General features: G+C 34.9%; 2 protein-coding genes across 4 annotated transcripts; both read right to left on the bottom strand.

Moving 5' to 3' along the window:
* Positions 1-265: 265 nt before the first annotated feature.
* Positions 266-6,212, bottom strand: LOC125223914. 3 transcript variants are annotated; one of them, XM_048127220.1, is made up of 5 exons: positions 5,682-6,212; positions 4,428-4,516; positions 2,315-4,294; positions 1,343-1,508; positions 266-1,050 (listed from the first exon to the last, which is right to left on the bottom strand). In XM_048127220.1, the coding sequence occupies exons 1-5, from the start codon at positions 5,728-5,730 to the stop codon at positions 449-451; spliced, it is 2,886 nt and encodes a 961-aa protein (XP_047983177.1). In that variant the 5' UTR covers positions 5,731-6,212; the 3' UTR covers positions 266-448. The 3 variants fall into 3 exon arrangements, with proteins under 3 accessions (XP_047983177.1, XP_047983179.1, XP_047983178.1); XM_048127222.1 differs by lacking the exon at positions 5,682-6,212 and adding an exon at positions 5,104-5,129; XM_048127221.1 differs by lacking the exon at positions 5,682-6,212 and adding an exon at positions 4,646-4,679.
* Positions 6,213-9,851: 3,639 nt separating this feature from the next.
* On the bottom strand, positions 9,852-11,132 carry LOC125223037 (protein SLOW GREEN 1, chloroplastic-like). The gene has a single exon (XM_048125993.1). The coding sequence runs from the start codon at positions 11,061-11,063 to the stop codon at positions 10,011-10,013; it is 1,053 nt and encodes a 350-aa protein (XP_047981950.1). The 5' UTR covers positions 11,064-11,132; the 3' UTR covers positions 9,852-10,010.
* Between the last annotated feature and the right edge of the window lie 7,751 nt (positions 11,133-18,883).

The raw sequence follows: 18,883 nt of genomic DNA, 5'->3' as shown, positions 1-18,883 counted from the left end.
ACAGATTTGTCGGTATTAATTTTATATTTTAATACAAAGAATTGTTTTAATTAAGAAGCATCGTAATAGGAGAGACTGTAGCAGGAATAGTGGAAGAAACATTGCAACAATATGATACATACACAGATCCGACCATCACTTCCATCTGATTCAGTCGGTTGTTCTCTCGTTGGTGGATCTGTCATAAATATAAATTAACTCCACATAATTTTGGTCTTTAGATTACTACTGCTATATTGAACTTGATTCCAGTCATAAATATACATGTTGCAAGCATTTATACAAACATGCATTGCTATGTAATAACATGAAACACACAGTGATGGCTTAACCAATTGTAAACTTTACAATAAATTTGAGATTTATTCTCAATTCTTGTACTCCGAAGCTTTTCATCTACCTATGTAACCAGCTACTATTCTATTCCAGTTCAGTTGAAAAGCTAACATTAGTTACATATAATCTCAGCTATCATCTCATCCATCAACAATCTCTCAATTTCATTACCTAATACCTCAATTTCTGCTCTAGATTCTGACCACAACATCTCTCTATCAAGTTCTCTATACCCACTGCCGTACTCTTGGTTAATCAATCTCTCAAGATCATCTTGAACACCCTGCCATTGCAGATTCGATCCCGACACTTTTGGCATCACCCAGGGGCACAGGTTCACGCGCTCATGGAAAATCTCCACCACTGCTGAATTTATTTTGTCGAAGAGCAACCTCCTTTCCCACCTCAATCTGGTGGTCTCATCGTTATTGTATTTCTTCTCCAGCTTGTCGAACAACTTGGGGTCCAATGGGCTATTTGAGTGCCACAACGTCCTCAACATGTGAAAGTAGGATTCTTCAAGACCAGATTCGATCAGCACGTCAACAGCATAACAAGTCCTCCAGTTGTCAGCTGATAAGACAGGGTCTCCTTCAGAAACTACTGGAAGTAGTTGCGCTTCTTCCTCCTCGATGGGAACAAGTGCTGATGTCTCACATGTCTCAGGATATGTGCCTGACTCCAACTTGAGGAGCTTCAGTTGCATCCGAAGTTCTACACCGGAGGATAATAAAAACATAATCAACGAGATTATCATTGTTGGAAATAAAAAATCAAGGAGAACACAAAACTTCAACAGCATAAGGAGCATAAAGGAAACATCAACCATGGACCATGGAAAAAGCATGCTTTAATAATTATGTTTGACAGTTTCTGAAGAGAATGCATGCTTTAGTAACTGTGATGATGGTTCTTATCTCTCAAAAAGTGGACTTGGATATCGTAGATTTCCTATATATGGTTATTAATTCATTACAGTCAAGGCTGGAAGGTGGCGATTTCATACCATGAAGTCCTGCACTGACTCTCTCAAAACTTTCAGAAGATGGTGTTTCTTCACTACAAGGGGCCTCAAGCACTGAAACAGGACTAGGATGGTCTGCTTCCTTAGAGCACTCAGAAGAATCTGGCTCAGCTCTGAGGCACTGCAAGTGAGGAGATCTGTGCAGCTCCTGAAAACACAAGATAGATTAAGTATATATACTAAATTACAAAGCACCAACAGTCTGGGACTACTTCAGATCTTGAATAATCAGACCCCTGTGTGACGACAGAGAAGCAAGATGAAGATTATGCAGTCATGTCTCACGAGGTGCATCATAAAAGGCAAAAATTAGCTATCTGTCTTTTAAAGATATTTATATAATATAAACATAAGTAGAAGCCCATCTTACTGAATACCATAAAGAGCCTTTCATACAGATAAATTATTCGTGTTTAACATAAGAGCACTTACCATCATCAAGCAACTAAGCAATACATATCCGAAAAGCACAACGAAGTAACCAAATCAGCATAATTTGAATGACACCTTTATTAGTTCCAGTAGCTCTACATTCACTTATTAAATGCAAATAAGTAGAGTGAATATTAAATGAACCTGGTGAACATAATCCCTATGCTTGAGGGGAAAGACTAGGCTAACCAACTACCATCAAATAAAGAATCAAGTGTTCATATCTCAAGTTGAGGAAAACAAGGAAATAGGTACTGCAGCTTGTGCATTATCAATTTATTGTACATAATCCCTTAACAACCAACGGAAACAACTGTAAACAATTGAAAGGATCGTACACAAGAAAACCTGCCTCTGCGCACATAAAATATTTTAAAGCTATTAGTCAATAAAGTAAGAAAGCAGGGGCATTTAAATTCCAAGTAAAGGTAGGAATAATAGATGTGAAGCACTTTGTCATAGTTTAGCTATGCTATGGGAGAAAAACAAGATACTTCAGTTCAAGAAAAGTCAAGACCGAACCTGTAGACTAGAACACTCTTGGTTATGATCAGCAGCTTTGTCACCTGTTAAAGATGAAAGTGACTGTTCTGAAAGAATCTCGGATGATTTTGAAGACATAGCAGTGCTTCCAGGATCTGAAATCATCATAACATCAACCATAGGTACTTCATAATTGTCTGCCTCTTCAGCAATTGGAAACATGGGCTGTTGTTCAGATAAGTCCTTGGTGTTTGGTTCCATCTGAATCTCAAAACTGGCTCTGGGCGAAGAGTCTATCTCATTAGAAAATATGTGCTGGCGGGGATGACACTTCTTGATCCTAGATTTTGAATCTCTGGCTGAATGATTTTCTCTGCGACTCGGATTTCCCTTTACAACCTTACTTCTACTACGATGTACAGATTCACTATGCACTGGGCTTTTCTCTGCAGCCAAATTGCTTCTTCTGTGGCTTCTCCCTCCCCCACTAGCGGGTGGAGGAAGTGACCTTGATCTAGAGGAGTTTCTGCACATTTCATCTTTCCGTCCATCCCTACTTCTGATACCTAAAGGAACATCCAAAGTAGCAGGTCCATTACTACTAAGTTCTTTACTTGCTTGACCAGGATTCATCTTAACATTTAACTGGCAGCGCCTAGTTTCCTTGTTGGGCAGGGCAAGCATTTCCCCTAATGTGCTACCCCTACTAATCATTTCCAAATCTTGATATATGTGAGCCTTCTTCCATCTCTCAGATAGTCGCTTCTTTGCTTCCGTATTTACAGGTGATTCACCTAAATGGGAAGATGGATATCTGCACATGCTACTACCATCGAATGACCTTCTAGAAGCAAATCTAAACACCTCAGACTCACTATCAGAATCACTCTCATTAGCATCATACGAGCTCTCATCTCCAACATATCCTCTGTATGCAATAGATTTTGCATCTGTGGTCTCGTCGTAACCATCTCTCATCCTCATTGTAATTTCTCTGGCTATTTCTCTAGCTTCTTCTGACATGGATTTTGATAATCCTGTATTATGAGATAAGTCTTTCCTTCTCCGTGACGCAGTTTTTGCATTACTGACATTTGAATGTTCCTTCATTTTCTTGAAACCAGGTTGATAACTGTGTGAAAGATCTTGAGATGACAAAGATGTGCCAGCATTTTGAGCTTTCCCAAGGTTTGGCTTCAAAACAACAATCCTAGTAGGAATAGTATTTTCATCTTTCGTTTCCTTCACTGGAATCCTTGATGAACTGCAAACTCTGTGGCGACTGTGTGGTTCAAGCAGAAGACCATCTTGACGTTTCAGGTGAGAAGCAGCATGAGGTTTATTAGAATTATCTCTCTCTGATCTCCATGCTTTGGCTTTACTTTCAAACTTCTCGGAATTAGATGGCTTTAATACTGCTATGCGACTGCCAAGAGAATTGCCAGGATCGACTTGTAAATCATGCAAATGCTCCGCAAACGAGGAATCTGATTGACCGAGAAACTTCAGCAGTAAGTCCTTGTTGGAGTCCAGCATCTCTAGAGTGTCATTGAGCTCTTTGGAACATAGAAATTTTTCATCAGTGGAAAGACGCTTTGCATCCATAAATTTCTGCTGAATCAGTTCCATCTCAGGCTTCGTAAGAAATGAGTTTGCCCTCCGTCTTGAAGAACACTGGCGGTCAACAACATGCGATGATTCTAAATCCTCATAGACATTCTTGAATCCTTGCAGGTCTATCGGGCTTCTCCATTTCGATCGGCTATCATAATGTTGGCTACTGCTTTGTTTATTAATGGGAATGTCAATGTTTTTCTGTTGGTAGTTCTCCGGGAACTTCTTTTGTTGTCTATGAACATGCCGAGGGGATGGCAGCCCTTCAAGACCCATTAATTTGGCAACAACATTTGTTGATCTTCTCTTGAGTTCAACATCTTTTGACATCTCTTCCGCCAGTAACTTCTTCATTGGAATCCCTGTTGCTCTTCCTAAGGTGCTCTGCCCCAACTCAAGCATGAACTGTTTATGCCAAATAAAAAGTCATCAGATTTCAAAGCTGCCGAAGAAATGGGCAAACTTAAATATGTCACAAATTAACTACTATTAAATTTTTGATTACGAATAGTAGAAATACAAATTCTTTATCACAGACCTTGTCATCCCTGTTGCTCCCATCAATATAAGAACGAGAATCTGAAGACAATCTTGGAACAGTTTTCTGCTTCTGAATTGGCCGAAAACCTGGGAAAAGGTTCAAAAACTAATGATAAGCTCGATGGACATAAAATACTAGAAATTGTAATCAGAATAACTCTCTAGCACTAAACTCTCGAAAGCAGGATAAAAGATAAATTCAAGACTGCTAATCACCGTGACTAACAAAGAGCATAGTCAACTGGATTTAGCATCAGAAAAACACCTCAATGATCATAAGAAAATGGACTGTTTATTAAAAAGAAAAAGTAATACGGAAGTGGCTCATTATCTACAGATAAACAACAATACCTGGAATTAAGGAAAGCTATTAAAAAATTGAGAAGGAATGCTTAGATACCAGCTACTACAAGATATTAAGGAGTTCATAGAAATTTAGTAATGGCCTTTCCAAAGCATTATGTCTAGTAAGCAATTATAACCCATCATAAACAGAAAATCCAAAGAGGAACAAAATTATGATAACACCAATAAAGAAAAGTTATTTTTCATCCACCGCCAACAAAACTAGCTTTAGTAAAGCATGAGTAGTGCTAAGTATCAATCTCATTAGTGACTTCACGCTTCACTGAAGCAAGAAAAAAGAAGCTAAACTTGTCGATAGGTAAAACCACCTTTGACCTCCCTCATTTTTATAAAAGTCTTTGGATAATACTACTAACATTATCATGAGAGTATAACGCAAGCCAACCAAAAGACTATATTAGAATTTAGAGTTGAAGTTTTTGCTTAGAAGATGGAAAGGGAAAGATCATCGTCAATATTAAAAGTTTAATGCCGTGGCTTAAAGGAAAGAGGAAGGAAAAGAATGAAGACGACGGGCCAACCGAAAATGTGGAAATAATACGGGGAAACAGCTATGAAACATTAATCGACAGAGCAATCTTAAATGTCATATTAAAAATTCTCATTTAAGATTAATTCGGACTAACAATTAATGTTGCAAAATTAGTTTCTTCCTTTTTGGAGAAGTGGTATTATAGATTTTTCTTGTAAAGGAGTGAAAAGGTGGAAGGCTGCGACGCCAACGACCTAAATCAACGAATTTCCAAAATTAACATCTCCAGAAAAAGTAACGGTATAATGAACAAATCAAAGGCTCCTAACGGAACAAAATGCTATTAGCTGGGAATTCTTTAACAAGCTTAGCGCAATTGAGTTTTCAGACTCAGAGATGAGATGAAAAAATTACCTTCAATGCCGGAAGCACTTTTGGTTTTCCTGTGTCGAGCTCTCTCCATTTACTTTTTCAAAATTTGAAATGACGAATAATTTTGTTTTCAATTATAATAAAGAAAACCTTTCTCTTTTTCCAAAAAGAAGCCCTCGAATTTGAGAGAAATCAGATCGGAATTATCGCAAAAAAGCACGAGACCGCAACCTCGATATCCATCGCCACATACAACCTAGACAATGCAGTTCATTTCAAGCACAGACAGCTGAAAGAGAAAGTAAATACTCAGCAGCAGATCCTGTTACACATTCAAGAGAGAAAGGCCGTGCACATATAGGACCAATGATAGCCGAAGAAGTAATGAATTATGATAGTAAAATGGGGAGTAGTAGATCGAAAGAAAAATGCAAAGAGACACTTGTAGAGAGAGAAAACACGGAGAACAAGTGACAGAGAGAGGGAAGACAGGCGGGCATTAATGACGGAAAGGAGTTGCAATTTTGAATGGAATTTTGAGAGAGAGAGAGAGAGAGGAGAGGAGAGGAGGTTCAAAATTTACACAAGATGGAATTTTGAATAGATTGACACGAGACTGCACTACCTACTGAGACTATGTACACGTGGACAACTGCTATTTTTTCATATTTTCTTTCGTCTCTAATAGGAATCACTTTTTACCATTAGAGCATCCGCATGGCCTAATTAGCCTATTAGCGATCATTGTATGAACCATTGCATAGTCGGCATTTGACTGAGATAATCAAGCTAATGCTTGGCGTGTGGCGCCGTCCTTCGTCATTGGCGGTAGCCCATTGGCGTGTCAGTTAGCCATTATCATGGCCCTTTTTTGAGTAGAGAGTGGCGGGGCTCGTGTGTTGAAGCCCTTTTTTAAAAAAAAAAAAAATCATGTACTTTTTTTTATAAAATCTTTGTACTTTTTTTTTTAATGGAATGGATTATTTTTCCCGTATATGTCGTAAATTTAATTCCATATTTTAATCGTAATTTTAATTCCGTAAATGTAGTATATTTTGAATTATTTTTATTGCGGCTGGCCTATGGTGGTCTAAATCGATGTGGCAGGTGGATTTTTTAGTGTTGGCGACGTGGCAGGGGAGAGAATGGCTGGCCTATTGCTAGCCTATGGCTGGCCTAAGCATCATTGCGGATGCTCTTAAGTATGTATACAAATAATAGTCCCGGTTCATAATTAGAAGTATTATACTGAAAAAATCTCATATTTAAGTAACTCATTTCATTTATATATCTTTTAAAACTAATATATATACAAGTGAGATTCATATTCTACTAACTTTCTTCTATTATTTTTTAACAATTCTTAAAACCTGTACCGGAATAAAATGAGACTCCTATTCGCGAAAAGAAATGAAATTCTTATTCGCGGACGGAAGAAGTAATGTATACTCCTGCTTCCTCTATTTTTGGTCTCATTTTCTTTTATTTGGAGACAAAGTACCCTCCTTAAAAAAATACCTTCATTTCACCATGTCCACAAAAAATATTCAGTCCTACAATAAGAGTCATAATTTGTTATTTCAATCGGCCCCACAATAAAATTCTATTTCAATTTTACCATAAATGATAAGTAGGTCATGTTTGGTTGACGGGAAAATAAAGTTGGCGAGGAAATTGATTCCAGAGAAAATGAATCTCGAGAATATGATTCCTAGTAACTCTATTTTCCTGTGTTTGGGAAATATAAAGGTTTTAAACTTATATTTAATTTAAACACCAAACTAAAAGTATACTTATTATTTTTATTAATAAAAAATAATATAAATTTTTTAATAAATTACTAATTACAAATAATAATAAATATACTATTATATTTGTTATTGAGATGGATAGTTTATATATGGAATATCCATCATACTCCCTCTGTCCATAAAAAATAGAGCAATTTATGTATGACACGAGTGTTAATAAAGTAAGAGAGAAGGGAAAAAAGTAAGAGAGAAGAGAAAAAAGCAAGTGAAAAGTAATGTTAGTGGAATGATGCATAAGATTATTATTTGTTGAAAACTTTTCATAAATAAATGTGCTCTATTTTTCGTGGACGACCAAAAATGGTAATTGTGCTCTATTTTTTGTGGACGGAGGGAGTAATATAATTATAATTATAGTTATATGGTGTATTATACACATTTATTATCATAATAAATATTATTATTATTATTTTAATTATAATATTTATGGATATTATAATTGAATAAATTTTATAATTTAAAATTTCACAATGACTTTATTGATTAATTGTTAATTTATAAAATAGAATAACTATTTATTATGAGATTTATATTATATAATTATATTAATTATTTAATAATTTATTTTTAAAAAATTGTAGTAATTATGTTTAAAACATTGTAATTAATAATAATAATAATAATAATAATAATAATAATAATAATAATAATAATAATAATAATAATAATAATAATAAAACTATACAATATTTAAATATGTAAGAATCCTAAAACTGAGAAAAAAGAATATCTAAGAAAAGTTTGGATTTAGAATGTTGGAAAGTTGTACTACCTTCCTTGTTCTCAAGATTCTGATTACTTTCTCAATTTGATTAAAAACTGAAACAAAGATAGGAATTTAAGGAATCAAATTATTTTTCCAGATAGAATCATGTCAACCAAACATGATCTAGCTCATTTCATTCACATTTTATTATAAAATCAATATAAAAAAGTGGCTCTCATATTTCATTAATTTTCTAACTCACTATTATTTGCATTTCTAAAAATTCGTGCACACACCAAATATGGCTTCTATTGTGGAATGTAAGGAGTAATAGTCATATTTTAAAAAAAAAATCTTTCATATTTTATCTTACTTTTACTCAATGTATCTCATTTTACATCAATACCTACTCATACCCATGTGCAAAAAACCACATATATAATTAAACTATACTTAACAAATTAAACGTGACAAGATTCTAACATGTTTTTTTACTTTAACCTAGTTTATTGAATCCATGTGTCTATTTCAATGTGACTAATTTTAATCAAATAAAATGCCCAATTGCATGTATTAACATGACAACAACTAGTAGTTATGATGCCGTCCTACATCAGTATGCTTGGTATAAACAGGACCAGCACATCAAATCAATTATACCAGGTGATTGATTCAAAAAATTTCTATTAACAAAACAAAGGGTTATATTAACATCAATCCATAGAAACGTTGAATTTTGCGATATTTTCACATTTATATAAGTTTTGTTAAAACGACATTGTTAAAATGTCCACTTGTTACATTATGCACGTCTTGTGCTAAGCTTTTGATTATAAAGATAAGACATTAATCCTTTCTGAAAAGGACTTCAACCAAATGAAATCATGAAAAAATAAGCCCAAATCCAATAACAAGATTATTTCATCCAAAGAGCAACCAGTCTGAACTAAAGTTGTTCGATCTTCCCAGCATCACATAAAATATTAGCAACATTAAGATGTTTAGCAGCTACTCCAACACACACAATGAAATGATGAATATGCATAACATGCCCTGCATATCAGCTTAGACATAGCATTTCAAATACCACATTTTGCGTTCGGTCTTTCACTGCAATTTGTGAACCCGTAAAATATAAAGAAAAACTTCTGGGCTCCATTTCATTCAAAAGTACTTTGGCCTTGAACAAAAAAGAATCCAATATAGCAGTAATGGTAGAACCTTCAACTACATGATGACTAAATAGCAGATGGCCATTCCAATCTGTACATATTCTTGAGCTTGTGATTACTATCTTAGCAAAGAATAACAATTTCTGGAAGAAAACTAAGAACAATCAAACAAGACTCCAATCGGAATACAAAACAGGAAAGCAACTGGCACAAACATACCTTTCAAAGATCAAAGACAACAACTACACTCATGAAAGTCAAATATAATTCAAGATCTATAGATAGAATGGCAAAGTTAAAGTTATAGGAGTTATAGGAGTTCCAAAAGAGGTCTCTCTAAGTTCAACTGACATTCGAAACGGAAAATGCTAGTTTGGGAAGTGACCAAATGAAGTTGAGAATTCTGCCCTGTTGTCCCTAAACATCAATACGCATAATGCACTGGTTGGTTGACCGATTTACTAATAATTGTGGAAAACAAAAGCTTAACAGCTAAGGCAATCATCGTTTTTCCCATCAAGTCTACCATCAAATTCCAACAATCTATGATATAAGAAGATATGCAATCCCTTATTCATCCATTATCTACGACATTGCAGAAATCATTTGAAAATAAACAAAAAGCTACATATCAATCACACCTTCATCAGCAACACTTGTCCTCCTGCTACAAAAGAAAACACTAATTATTCGCCATAGCTCTCTCATTCTCCACCTTCTGCGCGAAAAGCTTAGTAGCAAACATATTGTCATCGAAATAGCTGGCGTAAGGGTGCCCTTTAGGAATCAATCTCCTATATTTCTCAAAACATTTCTCAGCCTCACCATTTTTCTTCAACAAGGTGTAAATTATGCCCTGGCAAAGGTAGGGCCTGAAATCCCTCGGCTCCTCCTTCACCAACTCTTGATATAATTTCAATGCATCTTCATATTTCCCATCAAGCACCCTAATTTGTGCAAGCAACAGCTTGAAATCCCTCAAATCAGTCTTCTTATTTTCCTTCTTGCACAATGTAATCGCCTCTTCAACCCTCCTCTCAATAGCCACCAAATCCTGGCTCGACTCCTCCTGCGATGCCACCGTCACAAGCCCGTGATACGCCTCCACGCAAAAGGGATCCTTTTTCACCAGCTCGTTGAAGCCATTTCTAGCTAGCGGAAACTCGCCATTGTAGGCAAACAGATGAGATTTCATCATCGGCCACTCCAATTCCTCCGGCTCGACTTCCACCAATCTGTCGATAATCTCAATAGCTTCGGGAATCTTTTTGCTCTTTATCTTAATTTCCATCAAACTCTTGAGTGCCTCAACATCGTCAGGGTTGGAAATTAAGTGCTCTTCCGTAGATTTTTCCCTTTCTTCATCAGCAACGGAATCCCTTTCAGCTGTTTCTACATTAGGCGGTGAAATCGGGGCGGCGATTGCGGGTTTACGGGACAAAAAAGTTCCAGAAACGAAAAGCGCGGCGGCGGCGACCGTGGTGGCCAAGGCAATTTTGAGAGGGTTGGGGGTTTGCAATTTGGACAATTTGGGAGAATTATCGGAGTTTTGACGATTAGGGTTGGGAGTGGGGAGAGAAGCGCGGATAGCGGGGAGAGAAAAGTGGGGAAGCGGGCGAGGCGGAAACTTGAGGGAGAGGGGAGATAGAGGGTTGGAGGATGAAGGGCGGTGGGGATTGAGGAGCGGGAGGCGGGAGGCGGTGGGGTTAACGGCGGTGGAATAGATAGGGCTCATGGCGTTAGGGTTTAGAGATTTCCAAAGACTGCTAAACCCCTTTGGTGAAGTGCGTTTGAGGAAATGAAACTGGTGATGCGCATAGATAAGATTCGTCCCTTTAAATATGCATATTTAACAATATTAGAAAGACGAAGGAGATGACCAATATGAGGAAATTATTTTTTTTATTTCCTTTCAGATCTTGTATTTCTCTATTTAATTTTTATTGTTTGAGGGAGTGAATTTTTGTGTGATATTTTAAGATTAAATTGAATTGTCTGAAACCTTACGTGTCAAAAGCAAGCTTATGGCGTTTTAATCAATAGATAAATTATACATGGGTAGAATTGTCTCTTCATTTGTTTTATTTTATGATACAAAATTGAACCAAACATAGTACACAATATTTTCATAGTTTAATAAGCTTCTACCAAACGCTATAAAGTGGACAAATTTTCTAACCATAAAACCTTGAAAAGCATCACATCTGCAGACTCTTGAAAACGCTAATGGTGAACCAATCACACCCTAAGTTGTATGCAAAAAAAAAAAAAACGTCTCTACTATCGCGAAACGGAAGGAGGAGTAATCTTCTGATGAAAAATATGAGATATTTGGAGAGTATTCAAAAGCTCTTTCACAATATACAATAATTTCGATATTTTTTAATATTGCCTGTTTTTAATAGTGGTTGTATCGATTTTTTTTTATTAAAATCCATTTGTTTGGATTTCATATACAAAAATACGATTTGATTTGTACTCCAAATTATTCCTACAAAATAAATATGATAATTTCATTTAAATAAATTGGAATTAACATATACCACTAGGACTTCACTTGTCCATAAAAATAGACATTTTTTAAATTATGCGTGTGATAAAGTCTAAGTCGAGATGGGGAAGAAGATGACTTGAGTGTATACTCCATATTATATTCTGTTGGGCTTGGGCCATTAGAATTTAGTGATTGGAATGGAAGCCCAATTAAGTTTCTAGGTACCTAATTTATACTGTTTCATATTTTTATTTAAGAGACTTCAATAATAAATATTCTATCATTAAGTTTCCACGCACCATTTTTGGTTCAATATTTGGTGATCTTCTTAATATTATCGTGTATACTTTATTTATGATATTTCTTTAGTGTTATTATTTACTCCTACTTCCTTTCCACTATGAAAAAATAACGGAGGTGAAATTAAGGACGTCATCTCCCCATGTATTAAAAGAATATATGAAAAATTGTCAAATTAAGTCAAGTGCTCCAAATATCAATGAGATAATATTTTTTAAAAATACTAGTAACATTATTGTCCTTCGAAGTCATGGCGATCCGTCCACTACAATGATCATTTATCGTCTCTTAGAGCATCATTAACGTTGTTGGGCCGAGCCGCAATTCGAGAGTTCCGGCCCGATTTTAGCATTGGAGGGGGGAGAGTCACGGCCCGGGACGGTCCCGGGGCCGCAGTTCCGTCCCTGGGCCGCTCCCGGGGTCCGGCCCGGCTCAGGGTTATATGCATCGGGACGGGCCGCAAACCCCCAAAATTTTTACTTTTTTTTCTTTTTTTGATTTTTTTGCCATTTAATTATATCCATTTCTTCAACATTCTTCCACCAATTTCTCCATTTCTATCTTCTAAATTATTTTAATATTTTTTGTAGGATGTAATTTAAATTTTCTAGGTCTTAATAATTTTTTTTTTCTAGGATTTGTAAAATTTTTTCCTCGGATTTTTAATTTTCTATTTTTCGACCGCACAATGAATTTTCCCGGTTTTAATTGTTCAACGTATTTTATTTTACGATTAAAATATGTAGTTGTGAATAGTGCAAATGAATAGTTGTGGCCTGAGTTGTGGCCTGCGGGGTTAATGGAGTTGTGGCCTGGAACCCCTAATTTAAGGAAATGATGACGTGGAGGGGACTTGCGGCCCAAATCCGGGACGGGGTTAAGGATGCTCTTAGAAACTGTTAGACATTATATTTAAATAAATTGAATATTTTAATATATAGTATTTTTTTTAATCCACAACGACTTCTTTAAAATTTTGATTACGTTTATGTATGCATTTGCCATATTTGTTGGTGCAAAAATAGCATTTTCTCCCTTTATTAAAAACTAGTGTTATCACCCGTGCTATGTACGGGTCAAATAATTTTCACTGATTACACATTCTTAATAAATTAACATAAATAAAAAATAATGAAAATGAGTAGTATTATTTTTTGGACTTTAAATATAAATTTTTTTACTACTAATAACACTATTTTAGACCATTACAAATGTAAAATTAAATAAATTGAAAATTAAAGTACTCCCTCAGTCCTGAAAATTTATCACTTATTTTCATTTCATCCGTCCCTGAAAATTTGTCACTTATTTCCATTTTCATCCGTCCTTAAAAATTTGTACCTTTCACTTTAACTCATTATCACTCACATCTTAAAATCCGTGCCGAGTCAAATGGTGACAAATTATGGGGGACGGAGGGAGTAACATAGAAATGTTGGTTAGAACAGTTTTGTATATTTTTCGAACAGAATAATCAAACTTTTTCACAACGTCTAGCGTTCAATTGCTATGAGCCACCGACAGCGAATCGACATGCTTAAAGGTGGGGTACCCAATCAACCTCCTTTCCGTCTCTCCTGTTTTCTCTCTTGTTTCAACTTTGTGATAGGAAGAAAAAAATCACATTATGTCTATTAATTATTCCCTCCGGCCCAACTAAGTTGAATCATATTCCATTTTGAGATATCCCAACTAAGTTAAGTCATTTCCTCTTTTGTCAAATGATAAAACATCCAATCACTCTTACTTTATTCTATCACCTACTTTACTCTCTCTTAATTTTTTATACTTTATTTTTCTCTCCTATTTTTTAACACAATTTTTTAATTTACGTGCCAAAAATTTTTTACTTAACTTAATTGAAAAAAGAGAGAGTACTACTTCAAACTTCCTCCGTAAGCCAATATTGTCAATTTTAAAAAATGTACTGATTCTATAATGTTTTTTCACAAAAGAAGCATAAAAACTAAAAATCATACAAAAGCAAATCAAGTTCATATGTTTTGAAAAACTTCCTTACGTAACATTAAGAAAAATATTAATTGTCCATGACAACACTGATTTTTCACATATAACCCAACATGAACAAGTGATTAAACTTGATTTTTAATAATAGTTATGGTATACAACACAATCAAAGTGAGATATTAAGGACATCATAAAAATAAAAAATAATCATAGCTCATAAACATATGTGAAGATAACAAAATCAGAAATCATAATATCAGTGACAAAAAGTAAAACTAAAAGTAAAAGTTATCAACAAATAAGTTTTAGTACTCCCTTCGTCCCATAAAAGTTGAGTCGTATTCCTTTTTAATCCGTCCTATAAAAGTTGAGTCATTTCCTTTTTTAACAAAAGACAAAACATCCAATCACTCTTACTTTATTCCATCGTTAACTTTACTCTCTCTTATCTTTCCTACTTTTTTCATCTCTCCTATTTATTTAATATAAATTCTTAATCTCCGTTTCCAAAAGTTTTGTCTTAACTTTTATGGGACGGAGGGAGTACTGTGTAATTGGAAAACCCTAAAGCTATATAAACCCCACCATACAAATCAATGTAACCATCGCCCTACTCCTCAGAAATAAAAACCAGTTTATTGTGTCTGAAATCAAGAATTATTAGCTAATAGCAGTTGAGATTTTGAATAAGGGCCACATGCACCAGATTTGAGCAATGATGATTGCTAAAATCAAATTAATACCCCATCAATACAAATTATACGAAAATTAACCCCTTCTACACTACATCACGGTCTATACTCAGTAGATTCTCGCAATCTATAAAGAATTTTATCCCAAATTTCACAATTCACAATTAAAAAAAGTCTAGAGTAAGAAAAAGAGAGAGTGCAGAGGAAAGAGCGCGACACTTCCTGTATCAGTCTGAATCATTTTCAAGGTACATTACATTCCCAATTTATCTCCTTATATCTCCAATCTCTTACAATCAAGCACATATGATTTTGGAAGAAATCAAGATAACTACAGTCAAGAGAGTTCTCGCTATTCTTGTAACTTTTTTTCAACGGAGGTAAAAGCTCTCTACTTTCAAATTCTAAGCATGAGTATGTTAAAATATGTAACTCATGGGAAACTCCAACACAACTAATAATACCATCTAAATCTTCCAAACTAAAGTTTCAAATCAACTAACCAAATGTTTGAATTTTCAAAAGTCGAACTTTAAGCAAGATTTTAAAATAAAATGCTTAGCTTTCGTGGATGGGACTGTCTGCGAGCAGTCGCACGACGACCTGGACGACGACGCTGACAGCAGCAAGCCGCGGTAACCCACGCTACGACGGTGCGGCACCGGAGTCCGCGAGGCAGCGGCAGAGCGCCATCAATGGAGGCGGTCAGGCGCTGCGTGCTGCCTCTGGATGGAGCAAGTAAGGAGAGCGGAGGAGGCGAGGTCTCCAGGCAGACGAACTGCAGCAGCGGTAACCCGGAGGATGACAGCAGATAATTTTTGAGGGTGAGGGAGAGGGAGAGGAGAGGTTTGGTTTTAATAAGTGTTCATTTTCATAAATAATTCTACCAAACTTTTTTGGTAAGCCAAACGCTTTTTTTGGGAAGAGCAAACACATGGAGAGCACAAGGATAGAGAGACCGCTTTTGCTCTATGACGGCAGATTTGCCGTCAATCCATTTCTCAAGATGCTCCTAATAAATGGACTCATGTTCCCGCCCAAACTGCTTTCACTGACATTTCAGTTAATATCTCCACAACCGCCACTTTAGATAATGATAGGTCGCCACCATTTTTTTTTGTTTTATCCATGAACAATCGGTCACGTTACTTTATTAAAATCGATGTTGTTTGGAGATATTTTATGGATGGAAAATCGATGTTGTTTGGAGATATTTTATGGATGGAAAATATATTTTAAAATCAATTTTTGTAAAACACTACTACTAGTTCTGAAAAAATGAATCATGAGAAGACTAGTTGGGGGGGGGGGGGGGGTGTTCCTCAGTTAGAATATCAAAATCAATGCTTAAATCTAAAAACAAATAACTACTGCTATATGTAACTTGTATGCTGGGAAGCTTTTAGGACAGTAGCACGTTCAACCCTATATGGTACATTTGAACTGACAATACCTGTTTCACTAATGGTCTTTGTTTGTGATTATAGAAAAATATAAAGATTTATCAATACTGGACCAAATATTATTATGTCTACCTGATGACTATAATCACAATCAAAATGACAAGCTAAATATGCAACATATGCATTATTATATTTACATAGTTTAGGAAATCCAAAAACAACTAAATTTAATCAGGCATTTATAATTAAAAATTTCTTGCAAAAATTTTCATGTCGCGTGTGTCGTGGACGTAGTAGCTAAATATACACATTGGCGTCTACAAATGACTTTCTTTTACTGAAAGGTACTTTGAAAGATAGAAAGAATATTGTATTATTATAATAATAAATTGTTATTCTCTTTTTTTTTTCTTTCTATTATTTATATTTTCTATTCTTATCTTTCTTCCACCTTTTCCGTTTTAATCCATGTTTCTCCTCTCTCCCTCCATGTGTGTTTTGTTGTGTGTAGCGTGTATATTGTGCGTGCAGTGTGTTTATGTGTTGCATGTGTATATATGTCTTGTGTGGAGTATGCATATTGTATGTGCATGTGTATTATATGCGAGTGCATGTATTGTGTGCAATGTGTACTGTATATGAAGTGTGTTATATAAATGCCATATAGTTGTGTGGTAGTGTGTTTGTAGTGTGAGGTGTGTGCATGTATAGTGTGCAGTGTGTATATTGTGTGTGCAGCATGGTAGTGTGGGTGTTGTGTGTGCAAAATGTGTTTTTGTGTATGTCTTGTGTGTTGTGTGTAGGATTGGGGAAAAATACCGAAAATATGATATATCGCTCGTATCATATTGAAAAATATCGAAAAATTATCGAATTTTCGGTATATCGTAATTTTCGATACGATACGGTATCATATCGTTTTATATCGAATATACGATAGAATCGATATTTTCGATATATCGTTTTATATCGAATATACGATATATATCGTATATATCGAAACATATGGAAATTTAAAATTATAAATATATAAATCCATTTAATTCATTCATATATTTAGAAAATATATATATATATGAAACCCTAATAAGAACACTATTTATTTTATTGTGTTGAAGTTTTATTGATTTTTGTGTTATTTTTCAGTTTTGAAATTATATTTTTCGATATAAAGGTATTCGATACGAAAACGATATTTCGATATATCGTATCGATCTTACGATATATATCGAAATATCGATACGATAACGATATTGATATTATCCATATCGAAAGTTCGATATATCAAAATTCCATATATCGAAACTTTCGATACAATAACGATATGAAATTCTTTCATATCGATATTTTCGATACGAAACATGATACAACGTTTTCGATACGATATATCTTATCGACCCACCCCTAGTTGTGTGTTGTGTGTGAGAGTGTGTTGTATGAAAATATGTGTGTTGTGTATAAAGTGTGTCGTGTTGGCCCGTGTATGTTGTGAAGTGTTTGTGTGTGAAGTCTATGTGTGTGTGTGTGTATGTAAAATGTTTATATGTGAGATTTGTGTGTGCGCGCGCACGCAATGTGTGCAATTTGTGTGTGTGCAACGTGTGTAATATGTGTTCTATGAGTATTCTGTGCGTGAAGTGTGAAGTATGCGTGGAAGTGTATGTGGATGTGTGCAATGTTTGTCTTGTGTGTGGAAGTGTGTACGTGTATATTGTGCGTGGAAGTGTAAGAGTGTGCAGTGTGTGTGGAAGTGTATGTGTGTGTTTTGTGTGTAATGTGTGTGTTGGTGTATAAGTGTTAAGTGTGTGTGCAATATTTGAAATATGCTTTTTTTTCAATAATTTGAAATTCTAAAACACTCCATCCGTCCCTGAAAGTTTGTCCCACAAAATTTGTCATATTTCGCTTTTTACCATTTTTGGTAGTGGACCTCATATTTCACTAACTCATTCCTATGCACATTTTATTATAAAACTAATATATAAAAGTAGGACCCACATTCCACTAATTTTTTCAACTCACTTTTTATTACATTTCTTAAAACATGTACCCGATCAAAGTGGGAGAAAATTTAAGGGACAGAGGGAGTATTACTTTAATTATGAAATTTAAGAGATGATATCGAATTGAAATATAATTCTACTAAATGGTATAATTTCGTTTAAATTTAAATAAGAGAAAATGAAAAAGGGAGGGAATGGTCATTCTTTGGAAAAATGGAAGGAATGACTAGAAAATAGAATGATACATTCCTAAAACAATATATATCAATCAAATAAATAAAATGAGAATATGAATATCATTTCATTCCCTCATTCCGTTCCGTTCCGTTCCTTCCCATTCCATCACACAATGCTGATTCCATGCTACTTAGCTATTTGAGCAAATAATACCAATATATTTTTCTCCAAAAAAGTTCACCAAATCAAAATTTGAAGTTTGAAAAAATGAAATGAAATTATTACTATATGTTAAAAACAAGTAAACATTAGTAGAGTTAATTTTGTAAAAAGATTCTTGCTTATAAGAGTATGGAAAATAGGTTAGGATCCAGAAATTAATTTTTTGGAAGCTTATAAGTTGTTGAAGCTTATTATTACAGCTCATTAGTTGTTACTGAATAGTTTATTTGGCCAAACACTTTGCAAAAGCAATTTAGAAAGTACCCTCTTATAGTTATAGTGATATTTCGCAATCT

Source organism: Salvia hispanica, chromosome 4 (assembly GCF_023119035.1).
Source record: "Salvia hispanica cultivar TCC Black 2014 chromosome 4, UniMelb_Shisp_WGS_1.0, whole genome shotgun sequence".
NCBI classification, from domain to species: Eukaryota; Viridiplantae; Streptophyta; class Magnoliopsida; order Lamiales; family Lamiaceae; genus Salvia; species Salvia hispanica.
Note: the sequence above shows the minus strand (reverse complement) of the source record. Positions and strands in the feature narration are given on the sequence as shown.

What these genes read in the sequence shown, in the direction of transcription:
- LOC125223037 (XM_048125993.1), bottom strand. Translation starts at nt 11,063, where the DNA reads ATGAGCCCTATCTATTCCACCGCCGTTAACCCCACCGCCTCCCGCCTC.
- LOC125223914 (XM_048127220.1), bottom strand. Translation starts at nt 5,730, where the DNA reads ATGGAGAGAGCTCGACACAGGAAAACCAAAAGTGCTTCCGGCATTGAA. An exon ending in AAGTGCTTCCGGCATTGAAG is followed by an intron (nt 4,517 to 5,681) that starts GTAATTTTTTCA and finishes ACCTTTTCCCAG; the next exon opens with GTTTTCGGCCAATTCAGAAG. An exon ending in GGAGCAACAGGGATGACAAG is followed by an intron (nt 4,295 to 4,427) that starts GTCTGTGATAAA and finishes TGGCATAAACAG; the next exon opens with TTCATGCTTGAGTTGGGGCA.